Source organism: Aedes aegypti, chromosome 3, assembly GCF_002204515.2.
Source record: "Aedes aegypti strain LVP_AGWG chromosome 3, AaegL5.0 Primary Assembly, whole genome shotgun sequence".
NCBI lineage: Eukaryota > Metazoa > Arthropoda > Insecta > Diptera > Culicidae > Aedes > Aedes aegypti.
In genome coordinates this window covers 2,588,620-2,609,269 of record NC_035109.1, presented here as the reverse complement: position 1 = coordinate 2,609,269, position 20,650 = coordinate 2,588,620, and the positions used below count along the sequence as shown (strand labels likewise).

The 20,650-nt window shown below is 38.2% G+C and overlaps 1 protein-coding gene across 1 annotated transcript in view; it reads left to right on the top strand.

Moving 5' to 3' along the window:
• LOC5567863 (mucin-5AC) overlaps nucleotides 1-18,672 on the top strand; it is a 66,940-nt gene extending 48,268 nt beyond the window's left edge. The window contains exons 2-3 of the mRNA XM_021851231.1: nucleotides 11,913-12,234; nucleotides 15,869-18,672. Coding sequence (XP_021706923.1) covers nucleotides 11,915-12,234; nucleotides 15,869-17,972 — 2,424 coding nt within the window. The 5' untranslated portion in view covers nucleotides 11,913-11,914 and the 3' untranslated portion in view covers nucleotides 17,973-18,672. The remainder of the gene's footprint in view (nucleotides 1-11,912; nucleotides 12,235-15,868) is intronic.
• Nucleotides 18,673-20,650: the final 1,978 nt, after the last annotated feature.

Here is a 20,650-nt window from a genome sequence, read left to right as displayed (position 1 = left end):
ACTATGATTTAAAATTTATAAGATATGATTTTTCAGTGTATTTTTTGAAAAATTCCACAACTTTATGTACAAATTTAGCATACAAAATTCAAAAAATGTTTTTGGAAAAATATATACGAAGTAAGAATAACTCTTTGCCTTTTGAATGCGGCTTAAAGAGTTTCAATTGGACGTGTAATCACAGAGATATGGACAGAAAACTTTTGTATGTTTTTGAGGGGGTGAACCCAAACTTTTGCACGGGAGTGTATGCAAACATGCATTTTTTGTCAAGTTTTCTTCAAAATAATATTTTTAAGATAAAGTTTGAACAAAGTTACAGCAAATTGAATTATGAAACTGAAACCAAATGAAATGGCAAGCAAATCAATTTCTCATGCTGTTTTGCGTTTCATTAGGATTTTCCAACAAAGGTGGAGTATTTGATGGTTGGAATTCAAAAGAGAAGGCGAAGATTCAAAAACGTCATGAAATCATATCTAAATCTCTGATAGAAAAGGCAAAGTTACTTTTAGGTTGGATTTCGATAGAGAAGGCGAAGTGCCAAAAAATATATGTAAGGCTCTGATAGAGAAGGTAGAGTTTCTTTCGAATTGTACTTTGATAGAGAAGGCGAAGCTCCAAAAATAGCTGTGAGCTCTGAGAGAAGGCAGAGATCCTTTAATAGTGTTTGCAATTTAGAAAAAGTATGAATGGTGTCTGGTAGTGTGTCTCTTAATTTGCACAGACTAGAGTGACTGTTATAGAAAATGTGGTAGATTTGAATCAAACAAGTAGGCGCTGTTGAATCGAAGAAGGAATTTGGTCGAACTGTCAAGAAGTGCAGACAGAACCCTCTGAGGAACCCACCACAGTTACTATATCTGCGGATGTTTGGTAAGACTGAGTTATAGTAAAGAGAATACGTCGATTAATTCTGGTTTACATCTTAATAAGAAACGAAGAGGATTGAGTATCCTGGTCCGATTCTGTAGAAATCAGTTCAGAGATCGAGAAAGTTCGATTTATTTAGACAATTAAGCGACAGAAATGCAAAACCGTCGCTGGAATAAAATATGCAGAGTGAAAAGCAATCATCAAGTTACATCAGTCTACGAAGATACTGGGATCCTGGCCCGTTTTAACAAACGGAAGGCAGGAAGATATATAATTCGGTCCACTTCTAAAGTAAAGTGTAGGAATTCTAGTTCATTTATGATCAGCAGAGAGTAAAGGGGATACTTCAAGTAATTCCGGTCTACTTCTCCATAAGAAACGAAGAGGTTTGAAAACCTGGTCCGTTTCTGTAAAAAGAACGTAGGGAGATTGTGAAAATTCGGCCCATTTCAAAGAAGAATTGAAGGAATAACACAAATCGTCCGGCCCGCTCTTAGTCAAAGAATAGAGAGTAAAGAGAACATAATGAATGATTCTGGTCTACTTCTCAATAAGAAATGAAGAGGATGAAACAATCCTGATCCATTTCTGGAAAAAGAACGAAGGGAGATTGTGGAAATTCGGTCATGTTAAAAAGAGAGCATAAGGAATAACACATATCATCCAGTCCGTTTCTTGAAAAAAAAAAAGTGTTGGAAACTCATCCATATGAAACGAAGAGAATAAAGAAACGTAGGGTATCTGCGAAATACCAGTCCGTTGAAAGACCAAATGAAGGAGTGTAATCTTAGTCCATTTGGCATAATGCCCAGTCTACCAAGAGATGAAGGAAGCTTAGAAAGTTTCGGCCCATCTTAGTTAATGGTAAAGGGATATGTATGGTTGTTGCAATCTAAAAGTCCAGTCTACCATGACAAAAATGTTTACGGTAAAGGGACATAAGGATATTTACATAACCTTTTACCAAATGCAAGCTTAGTAAAATAATAATATTAAATTTAATTTCATACAATCAATATTGAAAAAATAAAGAAATTAAAGAAATGGTTTTAACAGAAGTATACAATAAAGGAGCTTTAGATTACACTTTTTTTATTTTTGTACACTTCGAATTAAAAGGAAAGGTAAGAATATCAATTTAATGATGGCAAGGAAAGGAAATCTCTGATTGAAGGCTAAGTTGAAAAAAATAAAATATAGAAATGGATCGAAAAATTATGTTTGCTCTTTAATTATGCAGGTGATCGTGTCTGTGGAATAGAACATGCAAAACAAGAAGTATGGGTACCTCGGATGTACACGCAGGATTATCAACCAGTTTTGAAGAACCAAAACATCAAGAAACCACCTCGGAAAAAATGGCTTGATAAAAACAGCTACAGATGACTTGGAAATAAAGGGTTATCACCAGTTTAAACAAATGTATAGTAGAGACAGGTTTATAAATATCATCTTCATTATATTCTTGACACATGTTAAAGAAAATCTTGTCATATTGGAAAAAGGGAAAGATGTAGTAGGCTGTCATTAAGATAATTCACCTAGTAGGCCAAGCTAGGATTGAGTAGAATAAACGTCACTCTTGTGAATGTATAAATCCGTAAAAAAAAAAAAAAAAAATATCAAAGACCTTAACGGACAACGTGAAAATGCGTGGGTCCGGAGAAGGCAAGTAAGAGTCAAAGACCTTAACGAGCAACACGCTGGCAACGTGTTGACTCGGAGAAGGCAAAAGAAAAGATGGTCCTTAAGGTTAAGACATAGAAACAAACAACGTGCCTATCACGCATTGGTCAAGAGAAAGCACATTCAATGTTCATTAAAGTTTTGATTTTCAGGATTTTAATTTACATTATGACATTAATGTTAAATTACGGTCAAGGATTAAATTCTCAAGTAACAACAAAGAATGAGTTAATATTTAATGGAGCAACATCGTATCATTATCAGCAAGCTACACATGTCGAAGATTTACAGAACTTCGTAAATCCAAGTACCGGAAGAAATTGAGATTTTATGAGTAATTACAGTTGTAATTCATACTTCGTGAGGCAACAAAAAAAATGGAGTCGGGGATAATTCTAAACTGCCATAATTATTATTGTCATTATTATTTTAAACAGTTATCGTTAATTGTTTTGAATATTCTTACAGGCCCTGAAAAACTAAATAATGTCAGCAAAATTGATAATATTGAAGCACAGATAAGGTGAATTGGAAAAAAATGGGATTGATCACTGTAAGAGGCATTTTGATTTTCAACAAAGGAAGATGTGGTAGATTTGAATCAAACAAGTAGGCGCTGTTGAATCGAAGAAGGAATTTGGTCGAACTGTCAAGAAGTGCAGACAGAACCCTCTGAGGAACCCACCACAGAAAACAAAACAAAAAAGTTCTAATATTGGATGCAATTGATTTGCCAAAATTATAACAAATTTTGTTAAAGAAAGAAACTGTGTAACAAAATCTGTTACAACTCTGTTGTAATCCACTGATCGGGATGGTGCATTTATGTTTCACAAACCTTTAAAAAAAACCCTTCTATTTTAAGTATCTTTGTCGATATTGATCATTAGTCATATAGATCCTGAAAGATTCCGAAATTTCTTGAGGACCGACGTTTTTCTACAACCTACGTAAATATCTCAGGCTACAGGTTTCTTGTCACGTTCGGCCATTCGCTGTTCGAAACAATACTTCTATGTGAGTTTGTTGTGAAAAAATGAAACAAATTAGTGCAACCGTTTTTGAGTAATGCACATTTATTTGTCTGCTACCAAGATCCTTAAAACTTCAAAAAACATGGTTTTGTAATATTCAGTTTTCTTGGAGTTAACTCAACCGATTTGTATGATGTTTTCATGGAAGCTCCTAATAACCTGATATTGTCTAGCCCAGATTTTAGTTTTTTGATAAATTGGCCCAAAACAAAATGGCGCCCAAAGAATTTTTTATGGGGAATGTCGGTCCCAATGTCGGAACATTTGAATATCTTCAAAACCATATGACCAATGATCAATATTGACGCAGACTCTAAGAATAGAAGAGTTTTTTGAGGGCTTGTGAAAAAATGGTGCAAAAATATCGAAAAACAGAAAAGTTATCGCTGTTTGAATATTTTTTTGTGGTGAAAAAATTAAGCTGCCGGTAGGGAACACAAATTATGACACGCTAAATTTCAACTTTTTCGACCAACTCCCTCCCCCACCTTTGTCACAAATTTTTTTATGAGCCCTCTGAAAATTTAGTAAGGTTTGTCACGCTTGGCTCGACGCTTGGCTTTGACCTATTCATCCTTACCCACCCCTTCCTCTCATATCACATTCTTTGAATCCAGCTTGTTACGCTAGCTTGCTTTAAACTCTGAATTATCCCTTCCTGACATTTCTTGCCTACACTATTTTTTATGGTTGTATCGTAGTTAGCTATTAAACATTTAAATTTTTCCGTGTTGATAAAACAACATCAGAAATTTGCATTCTTGTTGGAAGGAAATTAAGGCAGTAAATTTTATAACTTTCTATTTATTACTAAAGCTGTTTAGGGTTGTACATAGAAACAATTCGCAGAGTCAACGGCTCCGATTGACGCTGAAGGAAAATTGGTGTTACCACCAGTCTTCTAAACTGAGCAACGAAATGCAAAGATTATCAAACATGAATTCGAAAGCAATTGAGATGTTGAGAGTGTAATGAACATTCTATCTAATTCAACAGCCCTAGGGTCGGCTATTGTGAACGGGTCGTCCTGTTAAGCCACTGCTTTGGTTCTGGTAGTACGCTCACTGCTGTTCTGACGGGAATTCAATAAAATATATAATTTTTCTCTCACACGTATTCCCTGCATCTTTTACATACAAATTGATGAGCGCAATATTTGGACAATTTCATGCCTCGGTATGTTCCAAACAAAAATGGTTGTATCTTGTTGTTTGGTTATTAAAACAGCTGAAAAAATAGGGTGAAAATTTTTGACAGTTGAATAAACAATCTCATATCATTGCCTACTAAGACCTAACTATAAAATCAGTAGGCAAGAAATGTCAAAACTGAATAACCCCTTGCAGTTTTATATTGTCGCACCGCCACCAAACCGGATCGCGCCAGTTAGACTCGCGATGTGCCTCAACTCGCGGCATTTTGAAATCATTTTTTTTTTGTGGCGCTGCATTCTTACGATTTCTATGAACACAGCGCACTATTCACATATTAGCTGCGACGCTTGGGGCCAGAGAAAACAATAATTTTAAATAAGTGTTGGTCTTGATTTCTACCGGATGCATAATAATAGCTAGCGTGAAAACCTAAGATACACTTCATTTTTTATATGGGTGGTTACGTTTCCCTGAAATCCTCTGCTTCCCCCAGAGTACGTAACGCAATTTATGGATGGCGTCTCCCCTGCAGTTTTTTCAACTTCTTCACATTGTAATAGGTCGACTAGCATGAATATATGTTTGATAAATCTCGAAAAATGTAATAAAATAAGTATATATAGATGACACACTTCCATGCATTTTTTTCGGATCCCCACCATAGACATGATTTTTTTTGTGAAATAAGGTTGAGGTTTTGATGAAAGGGTTAACCGAAACAACTCATATCTTTCCATAACAAGTGCTGTTAAATAGCAACATCTTGTTAAAAAATGCTTATAGTACCCTTTCATGGGAAACATAGCTTTAGCTTTAGTGGCATTGTCCGCGGTCAAAAAGCAAAACCAATCTGGAAGTGTCTGGGATCGATTCCAAGGTGTTCCAACATGGTTTCTTAAGAAAATTTTCTCGGAATTTCAACCGTTATTGCCCCACTGATAATTCTAATATTAGAGGGAGATTAGAGAGACAAACAGAACAGTAAAAAAGATTCCCGCTGAATCAGTGGCGTAGCTAGGGTTTTCGGGGCCCGGTGCGGAGTCAGATTTGGGGGCCCCTTAAATAGAGGTGTATGTATTAAGTCATTTAAATTTATAGTAAAATAATTAGACTCGTGTTGGATTGAAAACATCCTACTTATTTATTTGAATGGCTGGTTTATCATTCAAATTACTGAATTTGATTCTTCTTCTTTCTGGCGTAACGTCCCAACTGGGCCATGGGGCCCCACAAATCTCGACAAACATATTGATAGTTAAACCTATTGATAGATAATCTATTACGAATAATTAGAATTAATGCAATAATACATACTCTTTGAAGACGCATCATTTCATTTGAACATTCATTTAATTTATAAAATGCGGATTAGTGGGCAAAATGTACTCAAATAAAATAACTAATACTAAATATTAGAACATTTGAAATGGGAATTTGTTGACTTCACGAAAACAAGAAGATTGAGGAAGATTTTAAAAACGATTTGTATAAACAAGTAGAGTGCCATCCTTTTGCTTAAATTCCCAACGATGTTCTATCATGACTGCACACTGCAGGGCTAGTAGTTTTAAAGTGCTCTGAATATAGGAACCTTAGATACCTCTAGCTTGAGAAAAGATACTAAAAAACCAGACAGGAACCAGAAAGAGACTGAAAATACCCAGACAACCAGAAGTCGCATGAAATTTCACGTAATAACTCGTTTATTCATACGAGCTGGGCTTCGTAGCCGTGCGGTTAGTGTCACCAGGCATTTAGCCGCATCGTGCTAGGGAGTGTGGGTTCGATTCCCACCTCAGGCCGGTAAACTTTTCGTGAGGACTGTTTTCTGACTGTGCCACTGGGCGTTGCATGCTAGTCCGTTGTCTAGTGTGGTGCTACCTTCAAAGGGCATAAATGCCCACTGGAAGCTTTAACGTGTCAGTGTCTTTTTTTTTTTTTTAAAAAAAAGCTACGTCAAAATCGCAAAACACGGTGGATAAAATCATCAGACTGGTGAGTTTCCCCGCATAAAACGCTTTTTTCTGAGTTCATTCGTACATTTTGTTTTGTCTCGTACACTCGTACAAAGTAAATCGAATCAATCCGTAGCAGCTGTCAAATCAACATTTGTTATCATAGGTTAAGTCGCATAAGATCACAGGTTAGTTCGGTAGAAAATTTACGCTCTCGCATTATATGCTATTGTTCATCTCATAAAATATGCACGTATATTGCCTCCACTTTTGTACGTAGAAGACCTTTTCGCGACATCTTATAAGTGGAATTTTGCACATACAAAGCCTCCAGGTGATTTCGTTATACATACATTTTGGTTGACTGGGTAGACTTAACAGGAAACAAGAGTTTGATTCAACGTCATGATATAAGGCCAGACATTTCTCTTTTTGTGTGACATTACGACAGTTAAACTGCTCGTTTTACTGTATGTATTTTTCATGTCTTTTTCTCTAAGAAATTCGTGAAATTTGTTGTTTCCCCAAAGATCTAGAGAATATACCAAAGTGTTTGTTTCCCATAGAATTCCTCAAAGAATTTTCCTAAGGAATGGTACACAAATTATGTCACGCTAAATTTCAACTCCTGTGTCACGTTTGTTTGTATGAATCCTCCGAAATTTTTGTAAAGCTTGTCACGCTTGGCTTGACCCCTCCCCTCCTCGAAGCGTGGCGTAATTTGTGCATGACCCCTTAGATCCATCAAGATTTTTCGGATATCTCAAGAATGTTACCTGGAGTTTTCCCAAAAATATAGAACTTGCCTAATAAACATCTGGAATTTCTCTAAAGATTCTTTCAGATATTTTTCAAGGAATTCCTATGACTGTCAAGATTTTATCCGGTGATTTTTCTATCGATTTTCTTAGTATATACTCTAAGATTTACATTTAGAACATCTACGAGAAAATCCTAGAGTAACAACTGGAGCATTTGGTTGAAGGATTCGTAAAAAGTTATTTGGAGGGACTCCTGAATTTCGGGTTAATCTCTAAGGATATTACTGAAGGTTGTATCGTTAGAGTGCCCAAGCATTTCATGAAGAATAATCTGGAGAAAATCCTCTAAGCATCTTTTAAAAAATCGCCCTGTCCCTGAAATTTTATATGAGATCTTTGGATAAATCACTAGAATATTTGAAACAAAGTATGCAGAAAAAGACCTCTATCAATTTCTTCAACACAAAATTGTTTACTAAATCTGAATGTTGAACAACCTGAATATTAAAGAGAATGATCAAATAAATTTTGTTGTTAACGCATAACCCTAAAAAAACATTTAAATTAACCTATATACATGTAACATCTACAAAGATATACAATATAAAAGTTTATGTTTACTTCAATATTGTATTTAATATGTACATTGATTTCAATTGGTTTAAGTTCATAAGGCATTTAAAGCATTTAAAACCTTACAACGTGTCGGTGTCTTTAAAAAAAAAAATAACATTAAAAATGTTTTTTTTTTTCTGGGAACAGGGCCCCCACAAGACAATGGCCCCCGGGCCCCCACATTTGTAAATCCGGCCCTGGTCTCAAGCATCAAAATACAGCTATCTATTAAATTGAGGGTTGCTGAATCTGTTTTCATGAATATCATAGCACGTCTAGTTTTTGAGATACTGACAGTTGAAAATGCAAAATTTGACTATTTCAGCCAACTTGTATGATAATTTATGCACTTCATTTGCCATAGAATCCTAACTTCATTTGTATAACAAATATTATCAACGAAGTTTATAATGCTTTCGATGCTCAAAAGTTTTTTTTTATGGTTTCTAAAAGTGTTGAATTTAGTCATATAAGAGAAACGAAGTCATATAGTCATATAAGTTAAAGTCATATGTATATTGCATGCTTGGTGGATTAGATCACAAAAAAAGTTTGTTAAATCATGCATTAAGTTTCAGGTAAACATGGATGAAAACAGTGTTTTATACAACTTTGACAACCTGTAGCTAAAAAATGTGACGTGCTGGAACATTTCTGAGAACGGCATCAGATACAGCAACCCCAAATCTACTAGAGACACATATAGCAGGGCTGGTAGCAAGTCACTTTTTAGTGACTTGGTCACTTTTTTCGATCTAGTCACTATAAAGTCACTATTTCCAACAAAAAGTCAATAAAGTCACTTTTTTCAGGAAAATGGTCACTAAAGTCACTTTATTCGTGATCTGATGATAATGAAATTTAAGACTGGGTTAGCTTTTCAAACTCAAACAACAAGAAACAGATATTTGTTATTATAAAGACAAGAATAGCGTGATTTTAAAATTAAAGTTTCAAGGTTCTTGACGCAAAAAAAAAAAATAGCGACACCTGGCTAACTATATTATTATTTAATCCTACCCCGCCCTCCTGGCTTACTTTTTGAAAGAATTCAAGTGAATATTCCGTAGACATTTCCAATGGAAAATTTAAAAATTTCCTGGGAAAAGCTTTGGAGAACATATTGGCAAAACTTAGAAGCAACATTGGGATGAATTTGTTGTCTGGAATATTTTATTAAATTTTGGCAAAAGCCAGGACCAATATCTGATCTGAGCAATCTACGGCTATAAAAGAAACCCAAAACCAGACTCTGAAAAAACATCATCAAAACTCCTCCGGAGGATAAGCCATAGATGGCTAGGAATAACAATCAAAATAAATTCAAAGAGTTTGTCAGAAACTCGTCCATTACTTCAAAAAAAAAAAGTACTATTTTTGCTGGAAATAATTTCAGACATCAGATCAGAAATTCCAACAAATAAATAATATACATTTCCATTCCTTTTACACTGTTTTTACACGACTTTGGTCAACTATTACTAAACAAAAAAAAGTTTCTATAATGAATGATAGAACATTGTTGGACGATAATAATTAATCACTAGTGTTATCAGTAGCTATTCTCAAACGTCAAATATGTGCTTTCGTTCGTGCTATCGTTTACTGTTTGCTTTATAATTTAAATTAGTCATTTTAGGGTCGTAGATCAGATAATAACGCGAGTTTACGAGTCGCCACTGAGTGATGTGATTATTTTCAATAATTCATTTATTGAAATGTTCACTTAAAATTCTAATTCTTTATGCACGACAGTCTTCTAATTTGTTTTTTTCTCGATTTCGTTTAAAATCCATTGTGTTTTGCAGTTATTGTTTATTTGGATTCTTTATTTTACAGAAATTCTGCCATAAATTTAGCATGAGTTTCTATTATTCGGTTGTTTTTGAATTTTGAATCCTGTCAGGATTTTTTTCAAAATGTTCTGAAATTTATTCTCGATTTTCGCCAAATTTTGCCTACAACTAAACATTTTCTCTCGATTTATTCCACAGCTTAGTTAAGAAATGCTTCAAGTAATTCATTTTGCATCCCTACTTCAAAATCTTGCCAGTAAGTTCTTCATGTTCAGGAATTTTGCTATGAATTTGATGAAGAATTTTAATGACTAGTAATTGTAGTTTTCATGTCACTTTTAGGTCACTTTTTGGTCACTATTTGGTCACTTTTTTTGATCATTTTGGTCACTAAAGTCACTGTTATTTTGCTGTCTGACTGCTACCAGCCCTGCATACAGTCGACTCTCCATAACTCGATATCCAAGGGACCATTGACTTATAGTTATATCGAGTTATAGAACATACCAATACAAAAATTTTTAAAATCAAACGCTCAAATTTCCAATACTTCTGCAAGCAAACAATATCATTTCGTTGATAGCATTTTGAAAAAAATATCTTTGGACACTTTTTTCAAAGTGTTTGAAAAATCCCTTATTTTACTAAAATTTATTTTTTTATTTTTATGTTTTTAAACTTTTATTACAACTTGCAAGTCCTTCATTCACTGCCAAACCAGAAATGGTCCATGTCTCCCTGTATAACAAGGGTTTTTAGATGGATATCGAGTTATGGAGGGAAATTTTCCTCCCACGTGGCATCGACTAATGGAGACATTGAGTTATAGAAATATCGACTTATGGAGAGCATGATGGATGGGAATTTGAAGGGACCGCACAATTCTTCGAACATCGAGTTGTGGAGAGTCGACTGTAATTTGATCTATGAGACACGCAAAAATGTCATTTGTGTTACACTGTGTATCCTTTTTGGGTTATCCTCAAGTATGTATTCTTAATGTGTACCAGAAGATCTCAGACAGCTTTCTAAGACATGGATTGTTGCATATGTGCTTACATCACTTAACTCTATCGTTTTTTTTTGTTGTTGAACCTCCAGCAATAAATTCTTAAAGAAGTCCTTAAACTCGCGTATGCTTCAATTCTTGTTGGAACCATTCCAAGTATTAGACACCACACAAAACAACAAGTGAACATTGGACTTAATAAGAATACGATTTTTGGGGCCCCCAATATGCAGGTTTGTTTATTTGAATAAAGTATTTTACTGTGTACCCAAAAATCACTTTGCAGGCAATGCGATTCAATTAACTGTTTTGCAAAATTGAAATTGTGTTTGAAATATACGGACCCATATCACATTTACTAGTTGATCAGGGGCCCCTACAAATTATTAGTTCAGGCATCTTTTAAATTGGATTTTGCATTCATGATTTACATATTAGTTCAGTGGTAGAGGAATTTCCAATGCTATGAAGAATTTTGTCCACGATTTTGGGGCCCCTAGAAATCTGGGGCCCGGTGCGGACCGCACCCACCGCACCCCCCTAGCTACGCTACTGCGCTGAATTGCTCATCAAATATTATCAAAGTATAGCATATCACTTATGTTTGACCCATTTGAAAGAAATATGAAAGCAGTCATTCCTCCCTGATGACGAATTTCAGTTTCAAAACTTATGCGAAATTGCATTGTTATTTGATTATGGTTGAGAGCATACGCCATAGTGAAAAGTGAAACAAATCGAATAATGATTGATTCGATTAAAATTATGATTGATCTGATAAGTAGATTCAACTAAATTTAAGTGCATAATTTCTAATCATCTCATTTGAACGCCAAGCTCTAGCATGCTGAATGATGCAAGCTACTTCCAAATTTCGGGATATTTGCGTCAGCCGCCGCTTACGTGCACCAATTGGGGAGTTGTTATCCATCCCCAAGCGCAACAATCGATTCGTCGATCCAACATTCACCGAATGATTACTAATGAGTCTCTCAATTGTTCATTTCCCTTCATTTCGAATTCCAGCGATGAAGCACAAATCCATATTGCTGCTGTGCCTGCTGGTGGGCCCCGCACTGGCCAGGCCGAATATGGAACCGATCTACTACCGCGCCAATAGCAATCCGCTAGAGGTGACCGAGGAACTGATTCCAACGACAAACGCTCTACCATTGGTCGCGTCCGGTGGTGACTCAGATCATCAGACATCGACCGGTGCAAGTAGTGGCAACAACAATCCAGCGACCCAGGCGACTCCAACGGTGGCTCCTGGAACTACTACCAGCCCAGTTTCGACATCCACGACGACCCCAGCTCCATCAACGCTGGCTCAGGATCACATTAGCAGGTATACCAAATATGCAGACGATGTTCTTTCCAGCGAAAGCATTATCAAAGACTTTATCATTAAAAACTTGGCAAATTTTCAACAAGACAAGGTTGGCGTCAGTAACTACGTTCCTATTTCTTCCCTTACCGAAGAACCGAACACTTTGCGATCAGTTTCATTGGCACCGGTAATGCAGACCAGTCCCAACTGGGATCCACCAGATACACAGTTCCAGTACATGAACGTGCGAAAGAAACCGATAATCCATAAAATCATTACCAAGTGGTCGGATACAACCCAGGAAGCCTTCAATGTGGATTTCAACGGGCAACATGGGCTCGTTACTCCAGTTCATTTGTTGAATAACTTTGGAACAACCAGTGGCTTCTATACGTTCCCAACTTCGACACCAGGACCTGTCATCATAGTCCAAGCTAAGCCCGTTTTCACTCCAGAGGTCGTCAATGATCAATTGGAGTTTTCTGAAGATGAATATAATTCTCTACCGGTTCAAGACGAATTTCCATTGGATAACGTTTATCAAAGCCAGGCGGATCCCGTAGATGATGTGTATTCGGAACCGCCTAAGAAAAAGAAAAAGAAGAAGAACAAGAACAAGAAGAAGAAGCCGGAGAAGCAGCAATCGGATCCCGATCCAGATCGACCGGATGCGAACTATTGGAATGACGTCGAGCAAGTTGAGCCGACTGGATGGCAACAGCAGGCTGATCCCTATGAAGACGATACTCCTAAAGATCCATACGATGACCAGGGAGCACTGAAGGGCGAAGAGGTCGTAGAAAATGAAGAGCAGCAGTGCAATGGAATCCGGATAACCGTCAATGGCAAAGAGGCCTGCAACGAAATTGAAATTTCCATCAATGAACCACAACGGGATGAAGTTACCAAATCAGGATCACCATTAGCCCCAGCGGCAGCAGCTGCAGCTCCAGTAGTTGCTGCTGCTGCTGTAGGTGCTTCTTCGCTGTCTGCTGAACCTCCAGCAGCAGCTGGTGCATCCTTGGCAAGTGATGCTGCACTATTTGCTGCCCCAGCTGAACCTATCGGCCTATCAGCCGTTCCCATACTTCCTCCGTTAGTTCCTCCAGCTCCATTGGCATCGTTTCTGTCTACTCCGATTGGAAACTTGATGGGGAATATCATGCCTCCTACAAGGGTCGGTACTGGGTCAGGCACTTCCGGTGGAGGTCCCAACAAGAACAAAAAGCCTCATGATTCCGGTGATACTGGGATCAGTTCTATCATTCCGGATACATCACATGCTCTAATGGGAATGATGGCTGCTATGTCCGCAATGACTCCAATGAATATAATCATTATGACAATGGCAGCACTGCCCGTCATTGCCATGGTAATGGCCAGTGTTGGCGTCGGCATGTACATGTACTCGAAATTAACTCCACCCATCAAGAATTTCAGCACGATAGTGGTCAAAAAACCACTACCAATCTCACCGATCCATCGGGTTCACAGGTGGCAGCGGCCAGTAGCGATACCCACCCGATCCGGGTGGTTCGACTTTGGAAACTTCTGGACGCAACTTGGATTCGCTGATGACCGGAGAAGTATGAAAAAAGTCAAAAGAATACTTAATCCGTACCGAGGCCATGTGGGGACGAAAGCACGGTGAACGAACCATTGAGTCAACACGTGGTAATCGCAGCAAGCTTCGACGCACAATTTCGTTTCCAAAGAAACTTGACTCGATGCGTTCGCGTTCCGGTAAGGGAAGGAAAGCTTTCGCCAAAAAATGCAAACAAAAATCACTTTAAGTGCCAATTGACAATTACGCAAAAAAAAATGACACAAAACAGACGGGAAACGACTACCTGACGCAAAGCACAAACGCTTTTTTAATAGCAGCGCGCATTTCACTTTCCGTTCGCGCCGAACTAATAAGTAAAAACGACCGGCGGAAACATGATATAAACAAAACATAATAATTAGAGGAAAATGCGAACTCAAATTGACGAACATGAAAATTGTTGAAACCATATCAAGTAGATATCGAAGTAGTAGTAGTAGTTGTAGTTATACTGTAGACTATCAGATAAGTAATACAATTAACCTAAAAAAGTAGCATATTTAACATTACAAGTGTCAGTTGGCCTTCGCATTTTCCTACGCCGTTGACGGATCCACAGCTCACCTCAAAATTCTGTACTAAAATTAGAGCTGGGGTAGATGAGTTGATAGGATTTGTATTGTATCTTTTCGTGCATGCGTATTATTAACTTGCCACCTTCCACATCCTTCCATTATTGCTGTTTGACCACATCAAATTTAAAAATGAATCCATACAAACATATGTACAACACAACATTTTTCCATACATACATCACACACCACACAATTCGTTACACTTAGAGGCTAACATTTTATCAGGATGCATCAATTTTTCATTGTGTACCACCATCTTTGTTAATCGAATAAATCATGCATTTTACTTACAAGGAATTGAACAAATTTAACAACAGAAAAAAAATCATCCATTGGTGAATACAAAGCAATCGTATTGTAGGAAGAGATAAGGCCATTAAAAGAAAAGCAAGCCGTGAGATCTGACACCGTTCATCGCCGGGGAGAAATTTTCCCATCAAAGTAACCCGTCGCTTCCAACAATATTAATTCAATTCCGCCATTCCGTGGGCAACTCGCCGGCGACTTCTTAGCGAGTGCACATCAATCGCGTACCTTCCTAATTATTGTTGTGAGATTGCAAATGTTACACTTTTTACTGCACTGCGTGGTGCCTTAATTTGCAATTTGTCCGGAATTAGCGGAAGATCGACTGACTGACTGACTTCTACTCGAGTTGAGGTGTGTTGTAGGTTATTCCCATAATAATGGTTCGAAATGGGAAAATTTCACTTCCGACGACTGAGTGACAGACTGAATGTTTTAGCGTGAAACTAGGTTGTTTCTTTTGAGGTTTGTGCTACTATTCCTTTAAATTGAATTATGGATCATTTAGAGATTAGGGACGATTAAGAAGAAAGAATTTTACCAACCAGTCATCAAGTATACATACTCGCATACTGTAGTGCTCTCTTCTATTCATTATAACATTCGTAGCATGTAGAATCGTAGCAGGCTCATCAAAGTAACCACAATTCATTGGATTTCATTCTTCAAACATAACTAGGTTGCTATGATGTGTGCGTTGTAAAAGTATCTCCTATCTATCGTAGTTTAGCGATAAATGTCATTAGAGTAGATCGTAACAATGCTGAATGAGAGCCTGGAATTAGTATTATTAGTGTTAATAACTCGCGTAGTGTTAGACTGTAAACTCATTTTAACAAATCAACAATCATCGAGAAAATGGAATGTCAATTTCCGAAAACAACTAACATTTTCACCAATAAAACATACTTTCTGAATGTGCTTAGAAATAAATCAGCGTTTTAATCTTGCTTCTTTCAGCAAACTGCATGTACGCTTAATTCTGTCCTTAACCCATCTCGTTCTTTGAGATCTTTGCCAAATAGCTTCGATCTGTTCTCTGAGATCTCTGTCGCACGACGATGGTGCCTTCTTTTGCATGTATTTGCCCTGGAATAAATAGACTTCAGAGAGATCGCTCAATCGATACGGAATCAAGAATCGCATCATATTTGTTTCATTGCAGCCCTCTATTCAGACGCCCGGAAAATCTACTGAAGACCAAGATCGGAACTTCGGGTTATGTGGTGTCTACCAGTACGAAAATCCTAACCAGCGCAGGTTTGCATTCATCAAAGGCAACTGCTGGAGAGGCCAAGGCTAACGATCAGATTGTTACATATGATAACTTTGCTAGCCATGCTGGAGTTGCCGAACCGATGTCCGACGAAGAATACCACAAGGAACTTAGCAAGGCAAACGATAGAGTACGCATAAGACTACAGCCGACGACTACAACTCCCAAGGAGGGTCTCTCCACTTGGGTTCTTCTCAGTGAAAGTAACTCACCAACATCCACCGAATCGAAAAAGGAAATTGTCACAACTACTAGGCCAACAACCACTACTACCACCCCGACAAGACGAATGGTCACGACCACTGCACGGAAGCCATCGACTACCGCTCGACGACGAACAACAACGAGTACACGGGCGACAACCGTTTCCGAAGAGAAAAAGGAGAAAGTTAACAAATTCATGACCAGGATCAAGGTAACTGATGGTCCGAAACCAAAATTAGAAGACAGTTCTGTCAAGCCAGAAATCATCATCAAGAAAACAAAGAAACCTTTCACACCAACGAGTGCGAAGACTACTACTAAGACCACGACTACAGCAGCCCCGACTACCACAACTACTGAACTGACGGTGACTGAGTCTCCTCTTGGACCCACAACTGCTTACGACCAGAACTCAGATGACAATGCCGTTGAAACGTCCACTTTCCTCATCCTGGAACCTAAGGATGCTCAATTCGATTTACCCGAAGATCGCTCACCAGCCAAAGTTGCAAAGAAAAAAGTCACTCGTAAGCCAAGCACTCCTGCTCCAGTTACCAAGAAGAAGCCAGCCACCAAGAAGAAGAAGCCTGAGGAGAAAGAAGCACTTCGGCCAAGTGAGAAGAAACCACCAGTAAAGAGCAAGCCAATCTCAACACAAATCATGAACTACCTTTCTCGTGAAGTCGTGCCCACCGTCGGAGTAGGCCTAGTAGGCTTGGTAATTACAGCAGGCTTGGCATCTTACTTCCTAGGTACTCCTTTGACGGCTGCACTGAGACGGTCTGACGAAACCAACCGTAAAGATGACATGTACTATTCCAACTACGAAGACTACGCTACCTCAGATGGACAAAATGAAGAGGAAGTTTTCGGAAAACTGATTGCCGGAATGCCCGAACGCTCTTACTATCGTAACACTCTGCGACGTCGAGTAAGTCAGCCGGCTCGAACTGGCCACCAATACGGCAACTATCACGTACAAAGTTATTCGGTCAACAAATATCCTCACATCAGCTATCGCAACCAACCACGTCCAGCATACCCTGGAACTCCAGAAATGTACACCAACTACAATCGTCAAGTGCAGGCCAAGTCCCATAACGAATTCTACTACAACACCCCACCGAGCTTCTATACCAAATCCAGCTCTCCAGTGTATGTAGCTCCGGAAAGCACAACCCATCCAACTACCACTACATCTACCACCTACGCTCCGTTAACCAGTTCGTCGCCTGCTTCCGACGAAATGTCCGATTCCGAACAAGATCACGAGTTACTGCCAAATCCAGCAGCCTACACTGCCGAGCATAGTCCGGAACACCATGCTCAGTATGTTGTCGGAAGCGTTTATCACCAGGACAACAGCATGATTGACATTATTACCTCGGCTCCTGTCCCGGAACATGGACCACGTCGGAAACGTGACATCACCAGCGCAGAAAACGAACTCGATAACGAGATCGACAACGAAATCTCAGGAAGCGGTGACAAAAAGTCGGATGCCACGACAACCAGTACAAGCGCACCGACAACCGTAACGACGGCAGCAGTAGGCATTGACACGTTCGACCCAACGACCGAGGGTGAGAAGGGCGAGCCGGGCTCTGTCCCAGCTAATGAACGCCCTATCAGCTGGCCTGAGCTAATCCGCAACACCGTTGAGATGAAACTAGTTGTCGGAATCAACCTGCTGCAGGACGTGACTAGCATGTTTCAGAGATATCTGAGCGGTGTCCAGCATCGTGTTGAGGAGCACTTCAATCACACGGCAAGCGTGGTGCAACAGTGATGAACCCTTTTTGGAACCCAACAGCTCATTTTTTAAGACTTTAATGTTATTTAAGACTCACCCAGTACACTCCTCGTTATTGAGAGAGAGCATGATTCTTTGTCAAAATGCGTTCAACTTGCGGGTACGAGCTTGAGGATTGAAATCTCGTTTGTCAGCGTACACTGACTCATCGTCGGAAATGGAATTGAGAAACTTGTCCTTGTTTATAATCGTAACTGACTTCATTCATTCGACTGAACGATCGCACCAAAATCTAACCAAAAACGCAATGAGAATTTTCTCCTGATCTCGTACCAAGTCCGACTCGAATCGAAGTAGGCGTCAGCGAGTTGAAGTATGGCTAGCCTCTGGCGGAGCCTGCTGCGTTGCTCTGATCGGAAGCGCAAAATGGCAGCGGCTAGGGGCTTTCCTTTAGAGATGGACAATCACTTTTGCACCAATTTTAATCAATTCCCAGTTATCAACCACCGTTCCCAGTGACAGAAGGAAAAGGAAAAGAAAGAACTCAACAGAAATAAAGTAAAACAATGTGAAGCAAAACGATGGCGTTGTGAATTTTATTTATTTATGTTTATTACGACATCGTTGTACATAACTTTTAAGAATTACGGTATTTTTTATTCTAACTTATAAGCGATGCTACATGGAATTGTGTTTTCTTTTTTGTCTGTGGAAATAAATTATTTATTTAAATAAACGGGTGAGGCTTTCATTGCTATGAGTATAATAAATAAGACGGGTGAACGCAAGCTTTGTGCGAAGATTTATTATTAATCAGTCCAAACGCACGACAATTTCTAAAAGCTAACGTGGGTGTAAAGTACGGAAGGATGGAAGCAGTATGCTGTGTAACGTTCCCGGTGGACGATTTTGGTGACGAAAAGTCTTGCTACCTGACTATGCATCCGAAATCCCTTTTGTTATTTTATTTTATGTAACTCGAGATGGGTAGTCAACTAGCATAGGATGACTTACGATTAGGGCTGATTTGACTTAAATTTTATAAACTCTTCTTTTCGTAATGGAAATTTCCTTGACTTCCCTGGGCGTAGAGTATCATCGTGCTTGTCACACGATATACGAATGCAAAAATGATAATTTGGGGCTAAGAAAGCTCTCAGTTAATAACTGTGAAAGTGCTCATAAGAACACTAAGCTGAGAAGCAGGCTCTGTCCCAGTAGGGACGTAATTCCAAAAAGAAGAAAAAAAACTATGTTTGAGATCTCGTTATTTTTTTTAACGGCTACGTAAAACATACTAAAGTATTCTTCGATCATGTTTGCAAATCAAATAATTACAATACGCAATGGAAAAGAAATGTTATTTTGACAGAGCTTTTTGTTGAAAATTTCTGTAAGGAATTAGCAAGAAAATTCTTAAGAAATTCCTTTTCATCCGGAAATTACCATAAAAATATTTTACAGAAACGGTTTTTATTTGATTACAATACGCAGTTGAGTAGAAATGTCTTTTCGAACGGAGCTGGCTGTAGAAATTTTCTTGTCCAAAAAATTTTCTGCATTACATTTTCTGAGCGGAACAACATACTACGCTTTAAGAACGTCAAATATTTGACTATCTTTGGATTTGATTTTCGTTACGGTCGTTATCTTGATTATGGTTATCTTGGTACGTGGGAAATTTAAGGATAGAATCGCTAAAAACAAAGCTTGTTTTACACTGTATAGTACGCAGTAAAAATAATAATCCAAACGGGAGCGATTGAATATAATTATATACTGCAAGAAACTGAAGAGAATCTTCTGAATTGCATATTAGCTTTTAGTGTCTGATGTGACAAGATATGATACAACTCTCTTCTGGTGTTTGTCAGACTAAACTCTATAAACGATCAAAAGTGAGGTTAGGTTGCGAAAGTTTTTCAAATTGATTTTCTTTGCCTTAAATTGCAAAAATCTTGTGCTGATTTTTCTTCCAAAGTTATCACTAGAAATTTTGATTAAGATCTAATCCCTATTCTAGAAGAGCGTCATCCTCGTATTTTAGCTTTGCGTTAGATCACCAATAGCCTAAATATCGTCTGTTACCTTCAACGTTAATAATTGGTCGGCGTTATTTTTTTTAATTTATGGAAAACATATTTTAATCATTCGGAATATCAAAAAATAAAAATAAAATGTAAAGTCTGGATTCTCGTTCAGAAGTTTTAGAATGAACAAATCTCATCGGAATGTCTTCATAAAAAATACTACGGTCTTTTGTAGATGTGGGTAGATGAACCAGTCTAAGGCAGCAAATTTCGCTGATGTTGGACTAAACTTACAGCTCTTCAACGCCTAAATGTATATTGGATAAACAAAGCTCTACCCAAGTAACCATTAAGCACGACAATGCGGCACGGTAACAGCATTATATGCGCATATAGGGTAATCATTTGATGCATGTCAGTTTTATATACGCATATAATGCTGTTATAATGCCAGAAAAATAGCGTGCCACTATAATGCATAGATATAACCGTGCTTCTCTGCACCATTAATGCTAATATACGACCACGCGAGAAAAGTCAGATGTTTTCGCCAGGTTTTTAGGGCGAATATCTTGTGCTTTCGCGTAAGCAGCCAGAGAGGTTTCGCGTATGCGGTCAAGCAGCTAGTACACGAGGTAAATAAATGAATGAATAAAAATGGATACCTCGAATAGTATGCAAAAA